Source organism: Vidua macroura, chromosome 1, assembly GCF_024509145.1.
Source record: "Vidua macroura isolate BioBank_ID:100142 chromosome 1, ASM2450914v1, whole genome shotgun sequence".
Lineage (NCBI taxonomy): Eukaryota > Metazoa > Chordata > Aves > Passeriformes > Viduidae > Vidua > Vidua macroura.
The window spans coordinates 47,170,791-47,192,100 of NC_071571.1; the positions used below are offsets into that span (position 1 = coordinate 47,170,791).

Sequence of the window (21,310 nt, forward strand, 5' to 3'; positions counted from 1 at the left end):
TCAGGAATTTAAATATTAAGATATCCCATATACTTAAAGGGTTCTTTTATCACTGACTTTATTTAAATAATGACTTTTTTCTTTAAAAAAATATTCATTATTGTGAAATTACTGGAATTTTATAAGCAGAACACAGTCACAGTGTACCTCTGAAGCAGAAAAGTTAGCAATTCTTTGTCAGGCTTCTTATTCATTGAATGCTTTTCCCAGTGTTTAAGATAGGTGACTAAGCTGCTGAAAATTTAATCTTACGGTATTAATTTTACAGGTTGAGCAGTCAAAAGTTTTAATCAAAGAGGGTGGTGTTCAGTTACTACTTACAATAGTTGACACACCAGGATTTGGAGATGCTGTGGATAATAGTAATTGGTAAGACATTCTTTGTATGTTCTCCCATGATAATTCTGCCTTGCATTTTGTATGTGTGAGAGATGTAATACCTTGTGACATATTTTAAAATGCAGGCTTCAATATTCAGTTAAAATATTAACACTTCTAAACTTTTCATTTAGCTGAAAACTTCTAATTACTGTAATTCCAAGTACCTTTATAACTTGACTGAAGTGGTGTCAGCCTTTCCCCCTTAAACTGAATGGTGCATTTGGCTCTTTCTCCACACATGCAGTGTGCAGAACCATCTTCTGTGCTCTCACAAGATGTGATCAGTGAAGCATATTACTCTAGCTACAGTTCTTAAGTGTTCTGTTTAATGCTTTTACAATGAAGGTGATTGTGTTTGAAAGTTTTTTTCAGTGGACTCACACATTGTATCTTCAGAACTATATAACTCAGTTTTAGCTTGAGGAGTTGGTCAGTTGCAGTGTTGAAGTACCTTAATTAAAGAAAAGCAAATGAAAAGCAAAAAAACCCACCCCAAGCTGTGGGGGATTTCTTAGCAAAACCAGGTTTCTTTCTGTAAATAATGTAACTTACAATTTTTTATTCATGTAATCTCTGCAGCTGGCAGCCAGTTATTGACTACATTGACAGTAAATTTGAGGACTACCTGAATGCAGAATCTCGAGTGAACAGACGCCAGATGCCGGATAATAGAGTGCAGTGTTGTTTATACTTCATTGCTCCTTCAGGACATGGGTTTGTATTAGTGTATTTTATGTTTTCAGTCTCTTATCTCAGATAAATATCCAAATTTGTCAATCTGAGTTCCAAATTGGATTTTCTCAATGTCCTGCAGATCATGCTTAATTTCAAATACGAGTTTACTTTGGCTTGTCAAACATTAGCAAGCCAAATACCAGAAAATACAATTGCACATTAATTGCATAACAAGAGAAATAGAATTCTAGCAATGAAAAATACAAAGACATTTACAGGTGCCAGGTCTGTTTGTGATCTATATGTCTTTAGATCACATTAGGAGAAAGTGGTTCACATGTCAAGCAAAATAAATTTTCCTTTCCATTCTTCCTCCCTCCCATTAATGTAAATTGAAGATGGGAAGTTTCATGCATCCTTGTAAACATACCATAATTCACTTGGTATGTAGTATTTTGTCTAGTGGCAATTCCAGTACAGGCATTGCAGATTTTTTTTGTTATTATATTATCTTCCACCTCTGTATAGTTTTTACTTGATCAGACTTCTATCTAGTGGTAGACAGGGAGAACTGCATTTCCAGGGTGTATTAGGTACAGATTAACTATCTGAAACTGGTTGTGCATCTTTTTATCATGGTATCATGACTAAATTCGTCAAACTCTTGAGTTATACCCTCAAAACCAGAAGGAAACAAAGAAAGGTGTAAGCCTGTTGTGTTGGTCAAAAGTAGTGAAACTTGTTGAAGGGAGTGATGAAGGAATTTAAAGAGTATTCCTCAGGCACTAAAAAATGACAGCTATTATACTTAGCTTCTGTAGCTCGTACTGGAATGAGTCTAATAATTTTGAGCTGTACAGATACTTCCAAATATGGAAAGAAATGTCAGAGGGTGGAGATTTTTTTATGTAGACTTGCGTCTATTAAGTATTTTGCTGTTGTTTAATAGGCACATTTATTTTTTTTGAGCAAAACTGTAATGCCAGTTTTGCTCAACATGCACATCAGTTTTAAATGCAAACACTTGAATTCTTGACATACTGTGTTACTAGTGTGCAAAATCCAAAATGTAATTTAAATAAAGGGAAGATGATTCCTTGTGTTAGTCAATTGTTCCTGAGCTAATTTTCAGATTCTTCAAAAAAAAATGTCTTCCCTGCACACCCCCACGTCTGTTAGAACTTCCTAAATCAATGGGAAGTACAAATTGTTCGTAAGGAAAAAGAAAAGTAACATTTCTAATGGATTAAGATTTGGTCGCTAAATGTGCGATGCTAAAAACTGTAAAAGTATATTCCTTGAACAGGTATTTAATGTTATTTTTAGGAGAGAAAAAGGTGTAAAATTATGCTGGGTTTTCATGCTGTTTTTCAATTCCTGGAGTAAATGCTTAAAATTGTCATCTCGGTAAGGAAGTTAATGAAGAAAATTGGAGCTGCTTTTAGCATTCATTTCCTCTTTTAAGATGCTGCCTTCTCTGAAAGGATAGAGCTCACTTCCTACCTGGTTTTTGTGGTGATGCAGTCTTTACTCCTGTTTCCTGTGCAGACAGCAGCACATCTAACCCACCAAGTAGTGTCTTCTTTACTCTTAATGCATGATTATATTTATGTTGAATTAAAGCATTTGTAGGTGAACTTACTCATACTTGTTGTTTTAATACATTTGTAAAAGCCTGCTTTAGAAATTTAGAAATTAATAACAAAACAGTTAAAGTCCTTCCATTTAATGCATCCCACCATTTTTAGCTAGTATTCCCTAAACACCTGAAATTGATTGAATTGGTTTCTGTGGAAGCAGGGGGAGAGAGTGGAGAGGCAGGAGGAGCCTTCCAGGTAAGTGAATGGGGTGATGATGGAATTCACACTCCTTCTGCAATTTTGTAATTTTCATGTAAAGCTTTCCTGCTTCAGTCTTCACTGTAAAAATTCAGGTCCTTAGGTGAGCAGACCTTTTGAACAACTCTCCTTTGGCAGCTGCCCTTCAACCCAGTGTTGCTGCCCTAGGTAGCTTTTTGAAGCATTGAGAACTGGTGAAATTAGTGACAGGTAGAAAATGTTAAAATGAACTTAATTATTTTATGTATGGTTTTCAAAAATATCAGTACAATATGAATCTGGTTTTAATGTTCGTAATACTAACTTGTTTTAGATGAAGAATAATCTTGTTAAATCTCTAAGTGAATCCTTTAAGCCTGACTAAACTTGCTATCATTAATGAATCTAAACCTCTCTAGTTTTACTTCAGGAAATACTGACGACTTCAGTCCAGACAGACAGTGAATATACTACCACACAGCCACCCTATACCCATATGATGCTTTAGTTTTTGTTACTGTCATCCATGTTCATAACTGTGTTTTTGTTTTACATACGAATTTAGAGATATTTCTAATTCATTTGTACATAGGCCACAGAGGTTACCATCTTCAGCAGTCTTAAAAGAAAAAGTCTCCTAGCCCATTCTCAAGAGGAACCATACTGAGACTTGACTTTCAGAACCTGCAACTGTATGTCTGAACAGACCATAATTCACAACTGTGCTCTTACCAGTCAGGCTTTAAGTGGGATTGTCTTCCAGCTAATAACACAAACGTTACTACCTTCATAGGAAAATTCTTACCTCTTGCTTAAATGAGTGTGCTTTCAGCTAGCAGAAGACTCATGACTGCTAGCAATTTTAACTTACCACTTATTCCTCTTGTATTATACAATTTAGGGGATTTGCTATAATAATTGCAGGTAACCTTTTCATTTTCAGTCATCTGTCACTCATAAATCAGTGTCTTAAGAGTAGTTGTCTGGACAAATCTGATCATTTGTACAATCTTGTTTAATTAATATAAATTGCAAAGCTCTAATGCTGTATTTCAGACTTAAGCCTTTGGATATAGAGTTTATGAAGCGCCTGCATGAAAAAGTGAATATCATTCCACTTATTGCCAAAGCAGACACACTTACACCCGAGGAATGCCAACAATTTAAAAAACAGGTGAGTTGTAAAAATTAATATTTACAGCATAGGATGATTTAGTAAGTTGGTCCCTATGGAAGTTGTGAGATTTAACTTGCATGCAAAGTTTAAACCCTGAAGCAATAACTTGAGACAGCAAAGCTAAGTAATTTATATCTCTAGATTTAATTATAATTCTTGGTGAAATAATCTTGTTTCTGTCCTCAGGGGAAGTGGTTTCAAGTATAGTATGTTTCTTGGCAAGTAAAATAATTCACTGCTAAGATAAAAATCAGTAAGGAAGGAAAGAACCTTTCTGGATATAGGTGCCTAACAGAAGTGTGTTAAAAAAAAGGCATTCAACAATATCACAGTTTTACTGATGGCATTGAGGTATTCACTTCCATGTTGATGCACTGTAATTATTAAAGATACCTCAGGTATTATATAAGAATCAGTAAACCTATTCACTCTTGGGTGTGGTAATGCATTTTAAAGATGGTGAGGTAATTCTAACATTGATACAACTGATATAATGTCTTTGTATTTGTAGAATGTATTTGCTGTGAATGTCTACAAGTGGTTTATGTTTTCTTTTCAGCTACATTATATTATCAGAGTAGAACAGTTAAGCTTTGTAGTATTGTATGAAGAGGACAAGGAGGACCCAGAACAAGACAAGACATAAAGTTTGTTTTATTGAACTCTGTCCAGTCCTAGTTTAGAAGAACGCAGAGTTCTGAAAAGAAGGTGGCATTAAGAGGTGTTGTGTGTAAAACTCTTGATTTAATTAGATAAGATTAAAAATTAGATTACAGGAAAAAATGGTAGGACACATAATATTTCTAAATATATAAGCAGCTTTATCAATGAGTGGATGTTAAATAGGGGAGACTTTCCCAAACCAAATTTTGAAAATAAGTCCTTGCATGATTTGGAAACTTAACTTCTCCTAAGACTGCAAACCTGAGAGCCAGAAATATTCTCCAGGGCTCTGCAGTGCAGCTGTCAGCTAAATGGTCTAATATTTTTTCATCCTAAAATTCTGCAAAACTAATCAGCTTGTTTTTAAAAATACCCTTCAGACAAATAGAGCATCGAAACAGGACAGTCACTTTATTTTCATTATTGCTTGCAAGTGTTTTTTAACAGTACTAACTGCTAGAGTTAGTCCATCAATCACAAGCTTTATTAAAATAAGCAGGTGATCCTGCTTCAAGCAAGTGATGCTCAGGTATGATGGAAACAGAAAAGAATAGGAGTGACAGCAGTAGCTGTTGTGGGAACTCAAAGGGATAAAATGTGCCTGTAATTATCTATTCAAGTATCTGTTTTTTAAGGAACTCAATTGCAAAACTTGTCTGACTGTTGTATTAGGTTTTGCTCCTAATTATAATTAATATGCAGGCAGAATTCTCATTAGAGTAAACCTCTGGTTTGTCTTGTTGTAGCAAACTGTATTAATTTTTGCTCTCTTGTATTGGTTAATAATATTCTGGTAGCTGGGAGGCTCTAGCTCTCATTGTGTCTTCTCTTGGCTAAGGAGAGATGGTCACCCTGTTAACACTTTGGGGGTCACCCGAGGGTGTTAAACATGCAAGTTATGTTGTAATTTAAGTCAGGGTAATCTAAAGGATTTTACGTATCTAACAAAAGGAAGAAAATGAGACTGCAGCAAAAAATCAGGCTGTTATAAAGTATGAAATCCTCAAACAAATAATAATTTTGTTTCTAGATAATGAAAGAAATTCAAGAACACAAAATTAAAATATATGAATTTCCAGAAACAGATGATGAAGAAGAAAATAAGATTGTTAAAAAGATAAAGGTAAACAAATTTTCTTTTGAAAAAGTGCTTATGGAGGGGCAAGGGGGCAGGTCAAGTTTGAAAAGCATTCTGTCATTAATGAAGAGCCCACAAAGTGTTTCGAATATAGAAATCAGATGTAAAGTTGTCCTAAGGGTCAGTGTTCCTTATCAGAAGCAGTGAATGACATTATTAAGTCACCTAAGTCCTTCAATGGCTAAAATTCAGAATGAGAGCACTAGATCACATGATCATTAATGAACTCTTAAAGATAATTTTTTAAAATTCATCCTTATTTGACTTCTATCCACCCTCCACAGCCTACCTTTTTTTTTTTATTTTTTTTTTTTTTTTTTTTTTTTTTTTTTTTGTTCTGAGCTTTGAAGGAGGCAAGGGTTTTCTTTCAAACAGAGGTATGCAGTGGCATAAAGTGTGTGCATTACAGCTAATAGCTCTCTGGCTGATTGATACACTGAAACCCTAATGGAGACAAATGACTAAAGAAAATCAAAAGGACTGTCAGGCTGTTGAAAGGCTTTTTCTTAGTTTACTCATGTTTTCAGTTTGTTCTTTCATGTTGGAGTCCATGTTGTGTATGTTTCTTGAGCCTGGCTTCTGTTTGTTCAGTAGCTGTAACAGCTTGTAAGAGCTTTTAAATTTTTTTGTTACTGGGGAAATCTCCTAGGATAGATAAACACAAATAGGACAAAAATGGAAGATCCTCTGGCATAGGAGGAGAGCAGAATAAAAGTGAAGACAAAAGTGCAAAATACTGAGCTTAGTAGTCTGTCCCTTTCTGCCCCTTGAAGCTGCTCTTGGCTTCTTTCTTGCTTGTTACACTTGGAGGCATTCTCAGTTCAGCTGAAAACAAGAACTTGCCGTAATTCTTCGCCAGACCATTGAAAACTGGGTACAAGATCCAGTCAAAGTAGCAGCCCTTGTAGCCAGTGGGTATATGACTTGGTAAATAATGGTGCAGTTGAATAAATAGGAAATGGTTTGCCTCTTGCATAGCTTACTAAGTAACAGTAGTGTCTGTTCCTTAACTAGATTTACAGAATGCAGCAGCATAAGGAATTCAGGAGGAGTGTGTGTATACATAAGTCATTAAACTGGGCAGAGGTCAATAAACACCACTATTCTTGCACTTTTGGGTTAGCTGCATTGCAGTGTTGCAGCAGTGACCTAACTTATGTCAAGTTGATAGATGGGCATGCTTGCAGTATCTTTTGGCAGCAGATTTTGATTTTTAAAGTCATACTTTATCTTGTAGGACCGTTTACCTCTTGCTGTGGTAGGTAGTAATACGATCATTGAAGTCAATGGCAAGAGAGTTAGAGGAAGGCAGTACCCATGGGGTGTTGCAGAAGGTAAGGCTTTCTTGTGATTTTTTTAATCCATTTAAAACTTACTAGACATGAGTCTGTATTTGAAATGTTTGAAACGCTTAATTTCAATGATCTTTGGTCTGGAAATTAATTGAATATACCATTTTGTTATTCTGACAATATTGGAACAAGGTAAAGGTTTCGGCAACATGTGACTTTGCAAGCAGATTTCTCTTGATGCTTCAGTGAGAAATTGTAAAACCTGTAGTAATTTATTGCAGGCAATGATGTGACTTAAATGACAGTTGTTTTCTAGCTTTTTTACTTTAATTATCTTCATTTAAAACCTGTATATTAAATTCTTCTTTCTAGAGCATTCACATTATAAATATTAATTTGATCAGTTCAGTTGTCATAAATAAATTTTTTCCCAAAACATCTGAGTCTTAAGTGCCAGGGTGTAGCACAGAAAGGTACCTGGTAATGAATAGAGTACTTCTAAATTTTTTTAAAATTTGTTTAAAACTTACTTTCTATTGCTGTAGAGACTTGAAGATAACTGCATGTTCTTCTGGCAGCCATTTCTTGTGCTTTAATGCCGTTCATGTATTTCAAATGCCACATGGCATGACTTGCACCAAGCTCTGTAGTAAAGCAGTTGCTATTAGACTGTTTTTCCACGATCGTTGAGTTTTTTCCTTTGCTGTGCATGTATTGAATAAAGGGAAAATTTTTTCCCTCACTATTTCTACCTTCCAAGGGCAATGGACTATAAATTGGATGCAGTGTAAAACAGACAAAAAACCCCAGCCAACAAGCAGTGTATGGACCAATACTTTAAAAAGGAATGCTGTAACACTTTGAAGTGCATGTCTGGCAGGAAATGAGGTTTGGCAGAAAGTAAAAACCAGCTGCATCATAGACGATCAAGCTTTATTTCAGGCTCTTCTGTTGGCATTTGGAGACGTGCAAACTCGTGCTGCTTTTCTTTATTTTAAAACAAATTTCTGAAAGGTTTCATGTTCGCGATTATATGACTTTTGGAAGGGAAGAGCTAGCCTAACTAAAAGGAGCCTCTTGGAGTGGCTTTCAGTCTGTCAGCTAAGGACAGAGATGATGCTTTTTTGAGAGTATGACTTCATGTACCATCTGAGCGGAATTTACCAATCTGTGTAAAACTGTGGAATAAAATAATGCAGGAGTGCAGGTACAAGAATGAACACACAAAGTGGCAATGTTCTGCATTTTTCTGTAGGATTCACTGAATTTACTTGGGCTATTTTAATTCCTTCATCTTGTTTTTTTCCCTCCTTGCCATGACAGTGTCTGTCTTTAGTTCAGAGGCACATTGGAACCTGCCCTATGCCCTTCTTTTGTGTGTGCTAAGAGCTTTGTGTGTTGCCTTCTCTGTCTGCACATCAGAGAGTTCTGGAGTGTGCATTTTTCTCCAGTGTCATTTCATGATCTCTTAGGGAAATGCCACTCACAGCATCAGCCTCTTCTATTTTAGTGGGGTGATAGGCACAGTGGAATAAGTGGCATCTAATGACAGCTGCCAGCTCTTTCTTGATCTGTAGGTCGGTGCATGAAATTCAGTACACAACCTTCCTTTGCTTCATTAATGAAGAACTAAATCCATGTTAAAATTAAAATGAAGACTTCTGCAACTTATTGGGTAGGGACAAACAGGTTGAGTCTGTCTTTTAAAGGTTTTTGGATATAGCTGGATTTAGACTGAAATTTTCACTTAGTGTCTGATCCTTACACAACTGTGCTATCAGGCAGCCAAAGGATCAAACAGTTAAACTGGCAAAATTGTGCTTCTGTTGTGGTAGCTTATGCTGCTGCACTGACTCAGAGTACAGTTTGCCAGTATGGCTTAGGGGAGCATAGGAACTCTGCTAGTAAGACACATTATTATAGTTATGTTAATGCTTTCCTTCTGTTAACACACATGTTGTTTGAGTAAGGCAAGGCTGTGGGAGTAATTTGTTGTTGGAATGAATGTAGATGGGTGACATCTTATCTCTGTGTAAAGCACAGATTTTGGTTGACATCTCAACAAAAGCTTACTTCTTGCAGTTGAAAATGGTGAACACTGTGACTTCACAATTCTGAGGAACATGTTGATAAGGTAAGTAACTGACAGGTAACATTAAGTTTTCTGGTATATCTGAGAGATTGGGAAGTCATATATTGGAGAAAAAGGAATTTGAGATAGTGAGTTCATATGAACGCCTATATTTTTGTTATCTTACATTTTATGATAACTTGTTTAACCACATACTTAGCAAGCAGTGGTGTTGGTAGTGAATTTTTTGTGATTACTTGTTCTGTTACTTGTTACTAGTCCATAGGAACCTGAGTTATCTCTTAGTGCTGATGTGTACTTAGTTGTAGGCATTTTCTAAAAACTTTACACTGAAAAAAGCAAGACTGTCTGCTTTGTTGTGTTATGTGCTGAGTTCTGTGCTCCCAGCAGTCCACTAGGTGACATCTGCTGTAAAAACTGTTAGTTTGATTCCTAAGCTTTGCTTTTCTCCAGGCTGACAATGGAAAATCGTGAAAAGATGTGAATGCTTTTAGCTTAGTCTTGAACTTGATGTTCAGCTTTTGTAGAACTAAAAGATAGAAACTAGGAAGTTTTGGCTTGTTGTTTCTTGCCTGACCTGCTTTTTCTCACCTACTACAGTAGTAATACACAGTTTTCTTATCTGCCTATCAAATACCTGCAAGTTTATCCACAGAACTCAAACTTTCCAAAGACTGGTCCTATAAGTTAGTGTTTGGAATATTACAGGCTTTAGATAGTTTGGTGCAAAATAACCTACTATTTCTATGCCTTTGCTGTCTTGAGAGCTGAGATTTAAATGGTAGAGTAAAAACATTGTGGGTAATGGGACATTAATGGAGGGATATAATTTAATTCAAGCCAATCTGCAAAATGAACAGGGACTGATTCTTCCGATAGTATTTTGTATTTGTGCACTAAGCTGATAAATTACACTTATTGACAGAACTCATATGCAGGACCTGAAGGATGTTACTAACAATGTACATTATGAGAACTACAGAAGCAGAAAACTGGCAGCTGTTACATACAACGGTGTTGACAACAACAAAAATAAAGGGCAGCTAACAAAGTAAGTTCCTGTTAAGGCTGTATTGCACTTTAATTTTAATCTTTTTACTCTCCTTTTTTTTTGGTTGACTGGTTTTGGAAATGTGTGGTGGTATTTTTGGTTTTGAGTTTCTTGGGGAGGGGTGCTGGTGGGTTTGTATGTATCTAACCTTCAGTCAGTTGTCTCTTTGCTGTATCTGAAACTACATGCCTCTTGTTTACTTGTAATTTGTTTTTTTTTCCCTCTTCCACTAAGGTTTACACTAGTTTCACTGAATGTATTAAATTATAGATTCGTTTTGAAGAGAATTGTTACATTTACTCAGTTCTATTTCACTGGTACTGCAAAGTTTTTGTGCATTAGTTTCTATTTTGGTTTATATGTTACTTGTGGAATTTTTGGTTCTTCTGTGTGAATGATCAATACTATTGTGTCAGGGATGTTTTTGAGAGGAATGGGTTAATATTTATTTAGAAACTCTGAAAAAGCAGACCTACTGTCATCTTTGAAATGCTGCTCTAGCAACTCATATGGCTGCTTATCATGGCAGGGGAATTATTGCAACATCATTATCTTTTGTGAGAAGGGAGTTGCAATGCAGTCTTTGGGGGCTTTTGTAGCTTTTTTTCCAAACTCTGATATGCCATTTTTATTACCTCTGACAAGAAGTTATTTGCCAACATGATGAAGTTACTGAAAGATTTAAAAATAGGCTCTACTGTATTCTGAATTGTATAATGCTATTTGAGAATAGCTACATTCACATATCCTGCTCTGCATGTAGTAACTGCATCAACATTAATTAGTGATTAAATAATTATTAATTAATGGTGCTCTTATTTTGTATTATATTTAAGTACAAATTTCTCAATCAAAATACAGAGTACTATTCTTTTCAGCTAATGGTATGCAAAGTTACAGCTGTTCTTCCTGAAAAAGATCCCTGAAATTAGTTGGAAATTCCTGCTATTTGCATCCATTTGACAGCTACAAAGCCATTTTTCACTAAAGAAATGTCTATTCTATACTCTCAATGCTTTGAAAGTTGTGAGAGAATGATTTAAGTGGACGTCATTTAGTTTCATCTGGTGTGAGTCTATGTGAGACTTCCCTGCTCGGCACTGACAAAAAATGTAATAGTTTATGTCGGTTATAGCAACTCTTCAGAAGTGTACTTGCACTTACATAGAGTTTATAATGAGGTCAAGTCTTAAAAATACTCATTTTCAAATATATGTGTCCATAACACTGTGGTTACTTCTCACTGTCATGTTTCTTGCCATCATGTTATCCCTGACTCGTAACTCAAGGCTTCTGAGTGCACACAGCAAGTATGTCAGGTGAAAATGTAGTAATAGGAGTGCAGAAGAGAAAATTCTGTATTTTCCCCAGGACTTCCAACTTGCTATTACTGTGCTTTTTACTGTACTATTATTTGCTATTACTGTACTGAAGAGTGAAACTTTTTTTCCCCATTGTTATTTGGAATATCAAAGGAAGTTGTTAACATTTTTTTCTGTGTGTTGTTAAATACTGGGGTTTCTTATATACCTTTCAAAATCTTAGTATGTTTTCCTTAGATTTTGGAAAATCTGAGTTTTGGTGACAACACTTTCACCATTTTTGTTGTGTGCCTGCTTAGATTTGTGTTAGTCTGCACCTACAAACTCAGTCTGTTACCTCATCCGTGTAAGAGGACTGGTTATTCTGCATTCTTAAAAATAACAGAGTGACTATTTTAAATTATTTTTATTCCCATATTGCAGACACAATAAGATGTTATTTTGTACAAAAATACATCTGTGAGTAGGTTTCAAAACTCTTTGTGACCTTCATTCACCCCTCCACCCCACTCAGTTTCTGATAGCATTCCTGATACTTCTTTTTGAGTCAGAACCTCCACTATGAGGGTCTGGAATTACTTTGCTTTCTGAAGCATGCTTACTTTGCATCTCCTGTCACTTCAGATCACTGTGCTGTCCCACCTGAATATTTCCAGGTGAATGTGCCTTCTGGAACTATTTTCTCCTTTAGAAATCTGTTGCTTGGAGCACTGCAGTACTGCAGCTCAGAGATGAATAAATACAATTGGTGCTCTTTGCTATCAGGCTTTTTTTTTTTGGTCAAGAGAATAAGGAAATAATTGCAGTTTGATTCAGCCATGATGGCAATGGCAAAATCTATTACAAACTTACAAAGACTATTTTGGACATTTTGTAAGAGTTGATTCCCCAGAACACAGAGTGACTTAATAAGTAAATACATGAAATTCTTGAGTGTGTGTGCTGGTTATGAAGCAGCTGATGCTATTTTTCTGTTTTTATCTTAACCATATGTTGAGTTGCAGCTTTTTTTTTTTTTCAAGTTTTTTGACTTCAGTGTGTTTTTGTAGCTTTTGGGTTTTTAATCTAGTGTAGTTGAAACAGCATAGAAGGAATCTTCCTAATAACTATGTGCCTCCTGGAAACTGAGGGGGAGGAACAGATATTAACAGTTTATCTGTGCCTCCCCTTAGGAATTTTATGCTTGCCTGCTGGCCTTTTGAAAGAACTGTCTGTGTCTCGAATTGGGGCAATATTGATTCTTGCATGGGAGACAGAATCTGTATCTCTGTGTGAGAATGGAGACGTGCTCCGATGCTGTCTGGTGGTATTATAAACATATGGTTAAACACAGATACACCCCCTGGCTCTGGAAACTCCTAAGCTGCTGGTTTTGGAGAGACTGGGAGGGCAGACATACCAGGAGACATGCAGTGGTGCTTGTACTTTTCCAAAAGTATCTCCTGCTGGCAGCTGTTGGAGCTGTTGGACTGACCTTTTGTAGCTTTAAAACAGCTGTATTTTTATGATCCTAGCAGCTCTCAGTTTTTCATGCAGCTGTTAACATATTTCTTTAGACAAAAATGCTAATGTGAAAACAAATAGAAGTATGTGCTACAAGTTTTAATAATACTGTGCAGATGAATTGAAGCATTTTTCTGTCCAGTTAATAATCTTAACTCTGATTTGCCTCGTTTGATTTGGTGAAACATGACTGTTCTGTAAGTAACTTGTTAACTTAGGAGCAATCCAATGCATGTGTTTTCCAAGGTTATGGAGGGTTTTTTGTATTTTAGGTTTAGTCTGATCTTTCAAATTTTCAATATCATCCTAACCATTAAAAAAATAAAATATCAAGGTAGTCTTCACATATGTAGATAACTTGTCTCTTTAAATCATGTGGTAATTGTTTCACATGAAACAATGTAGTTTCACGTGTACTATGTGACGTGAGAAAATTGGCATTTGCTCTGAAATTCAGATGTTGTAATTTAAGACTTTGCTTTGCTATACGAAGATGCTATCTTCAGTGAATTTAAAAGTAAAATCTTATTTTTATTGAAAGTTATATTGCACATCTTAAAGATGGGTCTTATCCATCAGTGATCCAGGGTAAAAAAATACACTGTGCTCGAGTCCCTCCGACTGCTAAGCCTGGAGCACTTCCAGCTCCTTTTGCCTGTATTCTTGGCGACTTCTGTGAAACGGCCCTAATGCCCTGAAGCCCATGTGAGAGGATGGTGAGATGAGAGCTTGTTTTCAGCCCGTTTTCTGCTGAGCCGAGGCACGCTGGGTGCAGCAACCCGGTGCCCGGGGGAGGTGACACTGCAGCCGAGCCGGCGCTGAGACCTCTGGTGGCCGTGGGAGCCAAGTGCTCTTCCTGCAGCGGCAGAACTTTCCCGGGCGTTCCATACATGGGCCTCTGCTAGCTGACAAATTCTAAACGAGGAGATAAGCCTCCAGGTGGCACTGGTTTCCAAAACCTTGTATAGAGCAAGCAGTGGTTCATGTTACTAAAATATTTAAAATCTTTTTTAAAAGCATAGATGTTGTAGGAAAATTATTCCTGAAAGCATCTGCACATCAAATCTGTGTTAATATTGACATGTTGTAGTGATCAACTAACTGAATTTGAAATAAATATAACAAGCTTTAACTAACAATTTTTCCTTTTAGTATGAAAAATTTGCTTTTGGGGGAGCACATAATTAGCTTTAGGCATCTAATAATATTGAATTTACTTTTTTAAATTATTGCTTTTTGGTTTTGTGGTTTTATTTAAGCATGCTAAGCTAAGCTTCTGTATTTTTTGTTTTTTAGATTTGACACAGTTGAAGGCATGTAAGTGGTGATTTAAATTTTTCCAAAAAGCTTAAGACAAAAATTCTATAAAGACAAAAAGGATTTCACTGTTTGATGTTTCAAATTTAAAACAATTTCCTGGTGTCCCGCTCTTGGCATTGTTTTTTCCACTAGCAGCTGGTTTGGTTTTTTTTTTTTTCTAAAGCTGTGCTACTGTAAATTTTAGGCATTTATAAATGCTTACAGTGACAAATACCTCTGTAAAAACCCATTCTCTTTAGAAACCTTTTGGCTAAGATTCAAGTCAAATTTGGTCAAATTTCAAAAATCAGTAGAAGTGCATAAATTATGGAATTCCCCCAGTTTCTATCCATAGGTCAGTCATCTTTATACAGATGCTTATAAAGAATTCGTGGAATTTTTATCCATACCTGAGAATTCTTCATTGAATTGGGGATTTAGTAACTTTAATAATTTCTGACCATGATTTTATCTTATTACCTGCTTGCAGAGATTCTCCTTTGCACATATCTATTTTTGCAGAATAACTTAGAGGACTTTTATTAGAGCACATGTCCTCTGAAATTAGTTAAATGTTTTACATCTTTATTTAGTAGTTTGTGGTATTTTTCCCCTTCAGCTCCTTTTTTTTTTTTTTTTGTGTGTGTGTATGGTTGTTTGTTCATTTTTGTTTAAATCCCTCATATAATTTTGTCCTGAACTACAGTGTGATGTGCTTTTACCTGTGTCACATACTTAGGACCTAATAAAACCAATTGTGACCTATGTTGTAAAGCTCTCAGCTGTAAATGCTCACTTGTCAGTTAATCAGATTTTCTGTGCAGACTGATTTTTACTACTTTCTCAAATACAGCTTGCATGACATCCCCATTGGATTTACTAAGTTTTCAATCAAAGGACAGTTCTGCACCCCTTTCAAGTTAAAACTGCAGCGATGATTCCTCAATATTTATTCTACTTTGTAGATGAATTTTTGAAGAGCAGATGCATTTGAGAACTTTACATCTCTGAAGAAAATAGTACTGTTTTGACAGCTGCTTAGCTTTCACAAGTACTGCTACTCACCTCTTCTTTCACTTCCTTAGTATTATTGTACCTCACCTGTGTTTAACCATTAATTTTTTCCTTGTAAAAGATTGCTAGCAGTTGGCCTTTTGAAGGACTAAAGTAAAAATTAAACTGAAGATTAATTTCAGTTCTGTATATTATACAGCATTTTGCTCACAAGTCCAAGCATGCATCTGTTAATTCAGATTCAGTTTAATATACACATTAGATATCCTCTGCTGATTGATTGTAACAATTCCAAATATAATCAGTTCTTCATTTTCACCAACACAGTAGTTAAAACTTTGTCCTTTTAAGCCGTAGATACTCAAAACTGAAATAAGAGACCAGTGATTTGGTTTGGTTGCTCTTCGTGGAACAGCAGAGTCTTAACAAAACTCTGTAGTAATCATCACTAGATTTCAATCATCCTGTTTTATTAGATGTTTACAGTGAAAGCTACTATTTAAAATCCATATCACCATAACATGGATAGCAGGCTTATACAGCTTTAAAAATTCAGTACAATCCAGGAAAGTATACCATAAAGTATATGGAAAAAATTAAAAATAATGTACATTATACATTACATTTATTAATAGCTTTCTAAAGGAAAACCTTCCAACTAACACTTTGAAATACTGATGTTCAGTTGCCCAGACCTTTTTTTCAAAACTATGATCAGAGCATTCAACACAGTTGCAATGTTAAGTGTCTCTTGGGCTCACTTGGGAACAACAAAGATTTAGAGAGAAAATAAAACTTTAGTCTGTAGTGCTCCTAATTTTCTTATTATGTACATTAATTTTTTAATATATTTGAATTATGGGGAAGAAAAAGATGCCTGAAGGATCACTTGGAAAATGCTAATTTTCTTTTTCTTGTTTTAACATTGATTTCCTCTCTTCCCGTGACCAGGTGGTTCTACATATAGAAAGTCAAGAGTTTCTGTTAACGTAAATGTAGTATAAACCAATTGTGGGGGAGGAAAAGACATTGTATGAAATATCTTTTTGAGTAAAGCTTATTTAAACAGTTAATATAATAATGTAAATTGAAATTAAGCTAGCAGTGCCTACAGCAATGTGTTTCTGTTACTGCTTCAGCATTTTTATCTTGCTTTTTCCAGATGTCCTAATGTAACAGACAGGGAAAAAAGTTCTTACTAGCTAACTGCTTCTTCTGGATTTATGGCAGGAGCCCGTTGGCACAGATGGAGGAGGAAAGGAGGGAGCATGTAGCCAAAATGAAAAAAATGGAAATGGAAATGGAACAGGTGTTTGAGATGAAAGTCAAAGAAAAAGTTCAGAAACTGAAGGACTCTGAAGCTGAGGTAATCAAAATGTTTTAAACACCAATATAACTTGAGGCTGAACAAGTGTAGAGATGGGACTTCTTGCCAAGACTTTGCAACATAATTGATTCCATAGTTGGTTTATATGTGTAAAGAACACTGTTCTTCTTCCTCAGCTTGTTGCCTTTGCTGAAATGGTATAAGTCTGAACTTAAAATATAATTTAACATTCACATGTATTCTATTTTTAAGTCATAGCATGTTAAAATACTCCTTAACTTCCTTACCCTCTTCTTCTCCTTTTTCTTTCAAATATTTTGTGCTTATTCTTCCATGTGATTTTAAAAGTTCTTGAGACTTCTTTGGCTTACATAAGCTTAGGCAATAATGATAATTTGTTGTGTATATTGAAAAAGCATTTCAGGAACTGGACACAATTCCTATAGGGCATCACCTAAATGAGAATTACTAGGCTAAGGAAGAGTCACGGATTTGTTTTTGTCAGTGTTCTATGGACATTTAACTCTAATTTCTGTCATCTCCAGGTGAAGTCCTCACAGTGAAACCAGTTTTTTACAGGCCTTCGAGGGGCTCTGAAAATTATATTTTTAAGGGACTATTATAATTAGAAGTTTAAGTAAAACTTCTGAAGTAAAAGTAAAAAATTAAGTAATTTTTTAAGTTTTGGGAAAACAGTTTCTCACAAGAAGCCTAATAGAGAAGTTCAGAACTGTCAAAGATCCTTAAGAAAGTTTGTCTCCAAATCTGAGGAAAAATGAGGAAACTTGGAAGGGTAGTTAAACTGCTTGGCAGCCTAGGCACTGTAAAGTGCCAAGGCATACTGGATGAAAGGAGAAAAATCCTGACTTTTTTTTTTTTTTTTTTGAGAACTGAATAGATAGGGATATGAATAGTAAGATATGCCAGTCAGCAATTTGAGGATTTTAAAGCTATATGTTTTATCTGGATCATGGTTTTGATTTCTGTCTTGAATATTTTTGAACCCTTTAATACTTCTGGCGTCCACATTCTCCTTGTTATGTGAAATACAAAAATATTTCTGGTTTTCATGTACTATCTTATGACTTTTTGACTGAGTGTATCCTGTGATACCAGTTTATGTTCATGTAATTCATTCTTCTTTTTTCTTCACAATTCATGGCTTTGTAAACTGCTGTTGTATTTTTCTAAATGTAGAAAAGTAGGCAACAGACAGTGCCATATAAAAATGTGTAAAAGGAAATAGGCTTTCAAGGGCTGTGTAAACCAGGGTCATGCAAGAGAGTAAGGAAAGATGAAGTTTTATATCACTTTCTCTGAAGTGTGGACATGAGGTCGAGGGAGGGGATTCTGCCCCGCTACTCTGCTGTGGTGAGACCCCCACCTGCAGTGCTGCATCCAGCTCTGGGGTCCTAGCACAGGAAGGAAGTGGGACTGTTGGAGTGAGTCCAGAGGAGGCCACCAAGACAATTAGAGGGATGGAGCCGCTCTTGTATGAGTGAAGGCTCATACAGAGTGCAGAGAATTGGAATTGCTTAGCCTGAAAAAGAGGAGGCTTCGTGGTGGCCTAATTGTGGCCTTCCAGTATTGAAGGGACCCAACAAGAAAGATGGAGAGGGACTATTTACAGGGGTATGAAGTGACAGGACAAGGGGAATGGCTCTGAACTGAAAGAAAGTAGGTTTAGATCAAATATTAGGAGAAAGTTCTTTATTATGAGAGTGGTGAGGCACTGGAACAGATTGTCCAGAGAAGTTGTGGGTACTCCAATCCTGGACATGTTCAAGACCAGGCTGGATGGGACTTTGACCATCCAGGTACCTGCCCTTGGCAGGAGAGATAGGATTAAATGATCTTTAAGGTCCCTTCCAACCCAAACCATTCTATGATTTTAACTCAATTCAAAAAAACATTACATCACAGGAAAGGAATCACTTCTCCTGACAAGTGTTTCCACCCTCACATACAACACATATGATTATCAGTCTGTCCCATCAACTTGCAGGAGAGAATTCTTGTTCTGTTTTGGAATGTAGACAATTCACTTCCTCAATAATACTAATTCATTTAATTAGTGAATAAATTAATTTACTTTTTTTTTTTCAAATAGATCCACAATATAGTTAATACTATAGCATGAAACCAGTATTTTGGGGTTCCCCCCACCCCCCCCATAAAGTCAATGATGCTGCTCTTTTATGCATTAGTGACACTCAAATGCTCTGCAATTTGCTGCTTAATGTTTGTGTCAAATACCAAAGTATTTTTTAATTTTCTTTTCTTTGATAAACATAGCTGTTTACAAATTCTGTTTGTAAACTGGGTAGCATTTGGGGTATTTTCTTTTTACTGTAAAATGAAGCTATGAGGTTAATAATCTTTTGGTTTCTGTTACTGGCAATACCTATGACCTCAGACAGTTTTTAGTCTGAGCTACTGTCTCTGAAAAAAAATAGAATACATAATTTTGTTGCATTAGTAAGTTTAGTTGCTGATGTTTGTTCAGTTCCAAAAGTTGCTGTGTTTCTGCACCTACTGATTCTGTTTGTAATCTTCTACAGCTGCAGCGACGCCATGAGCAAATGAAAAAGAATTTGGAGGCACAACACAAAGAATTGGAGGAAAAGCGTCGTCAGTTTGAGGATGAGAAAGCGAACTGGGAGGCTCAACAACGTATTTTGGAACAACAGAATTCTTCCAGGTAAATTAGAGTCTTGTCCTGCAGTTCACAGTAAAAGTTCTGTGGCTTTCTGCCCAAAGATGATTTCTGAGACAGTAATGGTCCATCCATGGTAGTTGACCACTATGGAGGTGTCACTTAAAAACCAAGAAAAATCTTGAACTGCTTTTAGTTACAAATGACGATATTTCAGCAATAGTGGGAAGATTATTGGCCTCTAAAGTGGGTTTTAGCCTGCAAAAACATAATACCCACACATAAATATATCTATGTAAATAAATAAATGTTTATATTGATAGGTTGCATCAGACTTCTGGGAGATGAGGAATTAAAGTTCTGAGAATTAAAATGTTTAATTCCCTCAGTCCTTGGGAGGGAAAATCTGGTGATAACTGCATTGCTTGATTCACACATTACAAGTACTGTGTACTCATTAAGTTTCATCCATTGCGTTGTAACCAGTAAAGCCTTATTAAAATGCCTGTTTTAAAAGGTGTATATAATTTTTCAAAAAAATCAGAACTGTATGCATTATTTAACAAACTTTTAATGTCATTTTAGAACCTTGGAAAAGAATAAGAAGAAAGGGAAGATATTTTAAATGCATCATTTTGACCACCAGTTATGTATTAGTTGCCAATATGCCAGCCTGGACATCAGTGTTTGTTGGATCCGTTTGACCAATTTTGCACCAGTCGTATCCATAGTAATGGATTTAACAGCATGACAAATTTTTGTTAATTTTGATGGAGAATGAGATGCCTTGAATTGTCTAGGGTGTTGTGTACTTGGAAAAATAACAGCTCTAAGTACCTTTTTTCATTCTTTTTTTTTAAACAGGTGTCATTTTAATGCAAAAGAAAACATTTTACTGTTGTACAATCATGTTCTGGTGGTTTGACGGTTTACAGGATATCAAAAATGCAGGACTCTAGACGGTTTTTAGTGAGGATAAATTGCCATAATATGATGCAAACAATGCTTCTCTATTATTATAATAAAAATTCCATTCAGTGCAGCATATACAATAATGTAATTTAGTCTAACACAGTTGACCCTATTTTTGACACTTCCATTCTTTAAAAGGACACATGGAAAAACAAAAGTTGTAAGCTTACAGTGCACCTAAGCTTTTTATAACAACCCTTTTATGTTTTGGATTCTTTAAATATATGCTATTCTCATTTAGTAACTTCTTTAGCCAGAAGGATCTCATTACTGCTTCATTTTTTGTAATAATGTTTAATTTAGATATTTTTCCATATATTGGCCCTCCTAAATAGAATATAGCTTCTTTCATATGGTAGGAATCAGTGAGTAAATCTTTCCTTTAACTCCCTTTTTACATTTTATGGTAAGTAGCAGGAAAACGCATTTATAGGTCATTTCTAGGCAAAATTGTGGAGTTAACTACCAACCTGTTTCTACCTGTGTGCAGTCTTTCTTTATTTTACTAGAAATGGGAATATGGCCTCGAGAAAAACATCACCATTTTGCATTTAGCTGTATTCATATACTGCATTTCTGTATTTTTGTTTGTATTGTAAAAAGTTACATAATAAACAATGTTGTGATGTAACACGCTGCTGTGTCAGGAATTGTAATGGAGTTGAACAGCTGAGTACTTCTCTGGAAATGTGTGAACTTTCTCTCTGATTGACCTGTGTCTTTGATTTCATCTGAGGAATCAGTTTAAGGTGTAGAAGACCCCATTTCCATGGCCATGCTCTGAATTGGCTAAACAAGGATCTTTGTGTCATGCCCAGGAGAGGGCACCAAGTGCTTGCACACCCTGTGCTGTGTCCCACCAGCTCCCCTTCTGGCAGTCCTGCTTTTCCCACTGTTCTTACTGCCTTCTGCAAGCTTTTAGGAGGATCTG

The 21,310-nt window shown here is 35.8% G+C and overlaps 1 protein-coding gene across 2 annotated transcripts in view; it reads left to right on the top strand.

The window, feature by feature from the left end:
• Nucleotides 1-21,010, top strand: part of SEPTIN7 (septin 7) — a 60,125-nt gene extending 39,115 nt beyond the window's left edge. The window contains exons 3-13 of one of the 2 annotated variants that reach the window (XM_053978016.1): nt 269-369; nt 961-1,095; nt 3,930-4,047; nt 5,744-5,836; nt 7,089-7,185; nt 9,226-9,277; nt 10,161-10,286; nt 14,408-14,428; nt 16,655-16,790; nt 19,313-19,452; nt 19,993-21,010. In XM_053978016.1, coding sequence (XP_053833991.1) covers nt 269-369; nt 961-1,095; nt 3,930-4,047; nt 5,744-5,836; nt 7,089-7,185; nt 9,226-9,277; nt 10,161-10,286; nt 14,408-14,428; nt 16,655-16,790; nt 19,313-19,452; nt 19,993-20,032 — 1,059 coding nt within the window. In that variant the 3' untranslated portion in view covers nt 20,033-21,010. The remainder of the gene's footprint in view (nt 1-268; nt 370-960; nt 1,096-3,929; nt 4,048-5,743; nt 5,837-7,088; nt 7,186-9,225; nt 9,278-10,160; nt 10,287-14,407; nt 14,429-16,654; nt 16,791-19,312; nt 19,453-19,992) is intronic. The other variant, XM_053978023.1, reaches the window with a different exon arrangement.
• Nucleotides 21,011-21,310: the final 300 nt, after the last annotated feature.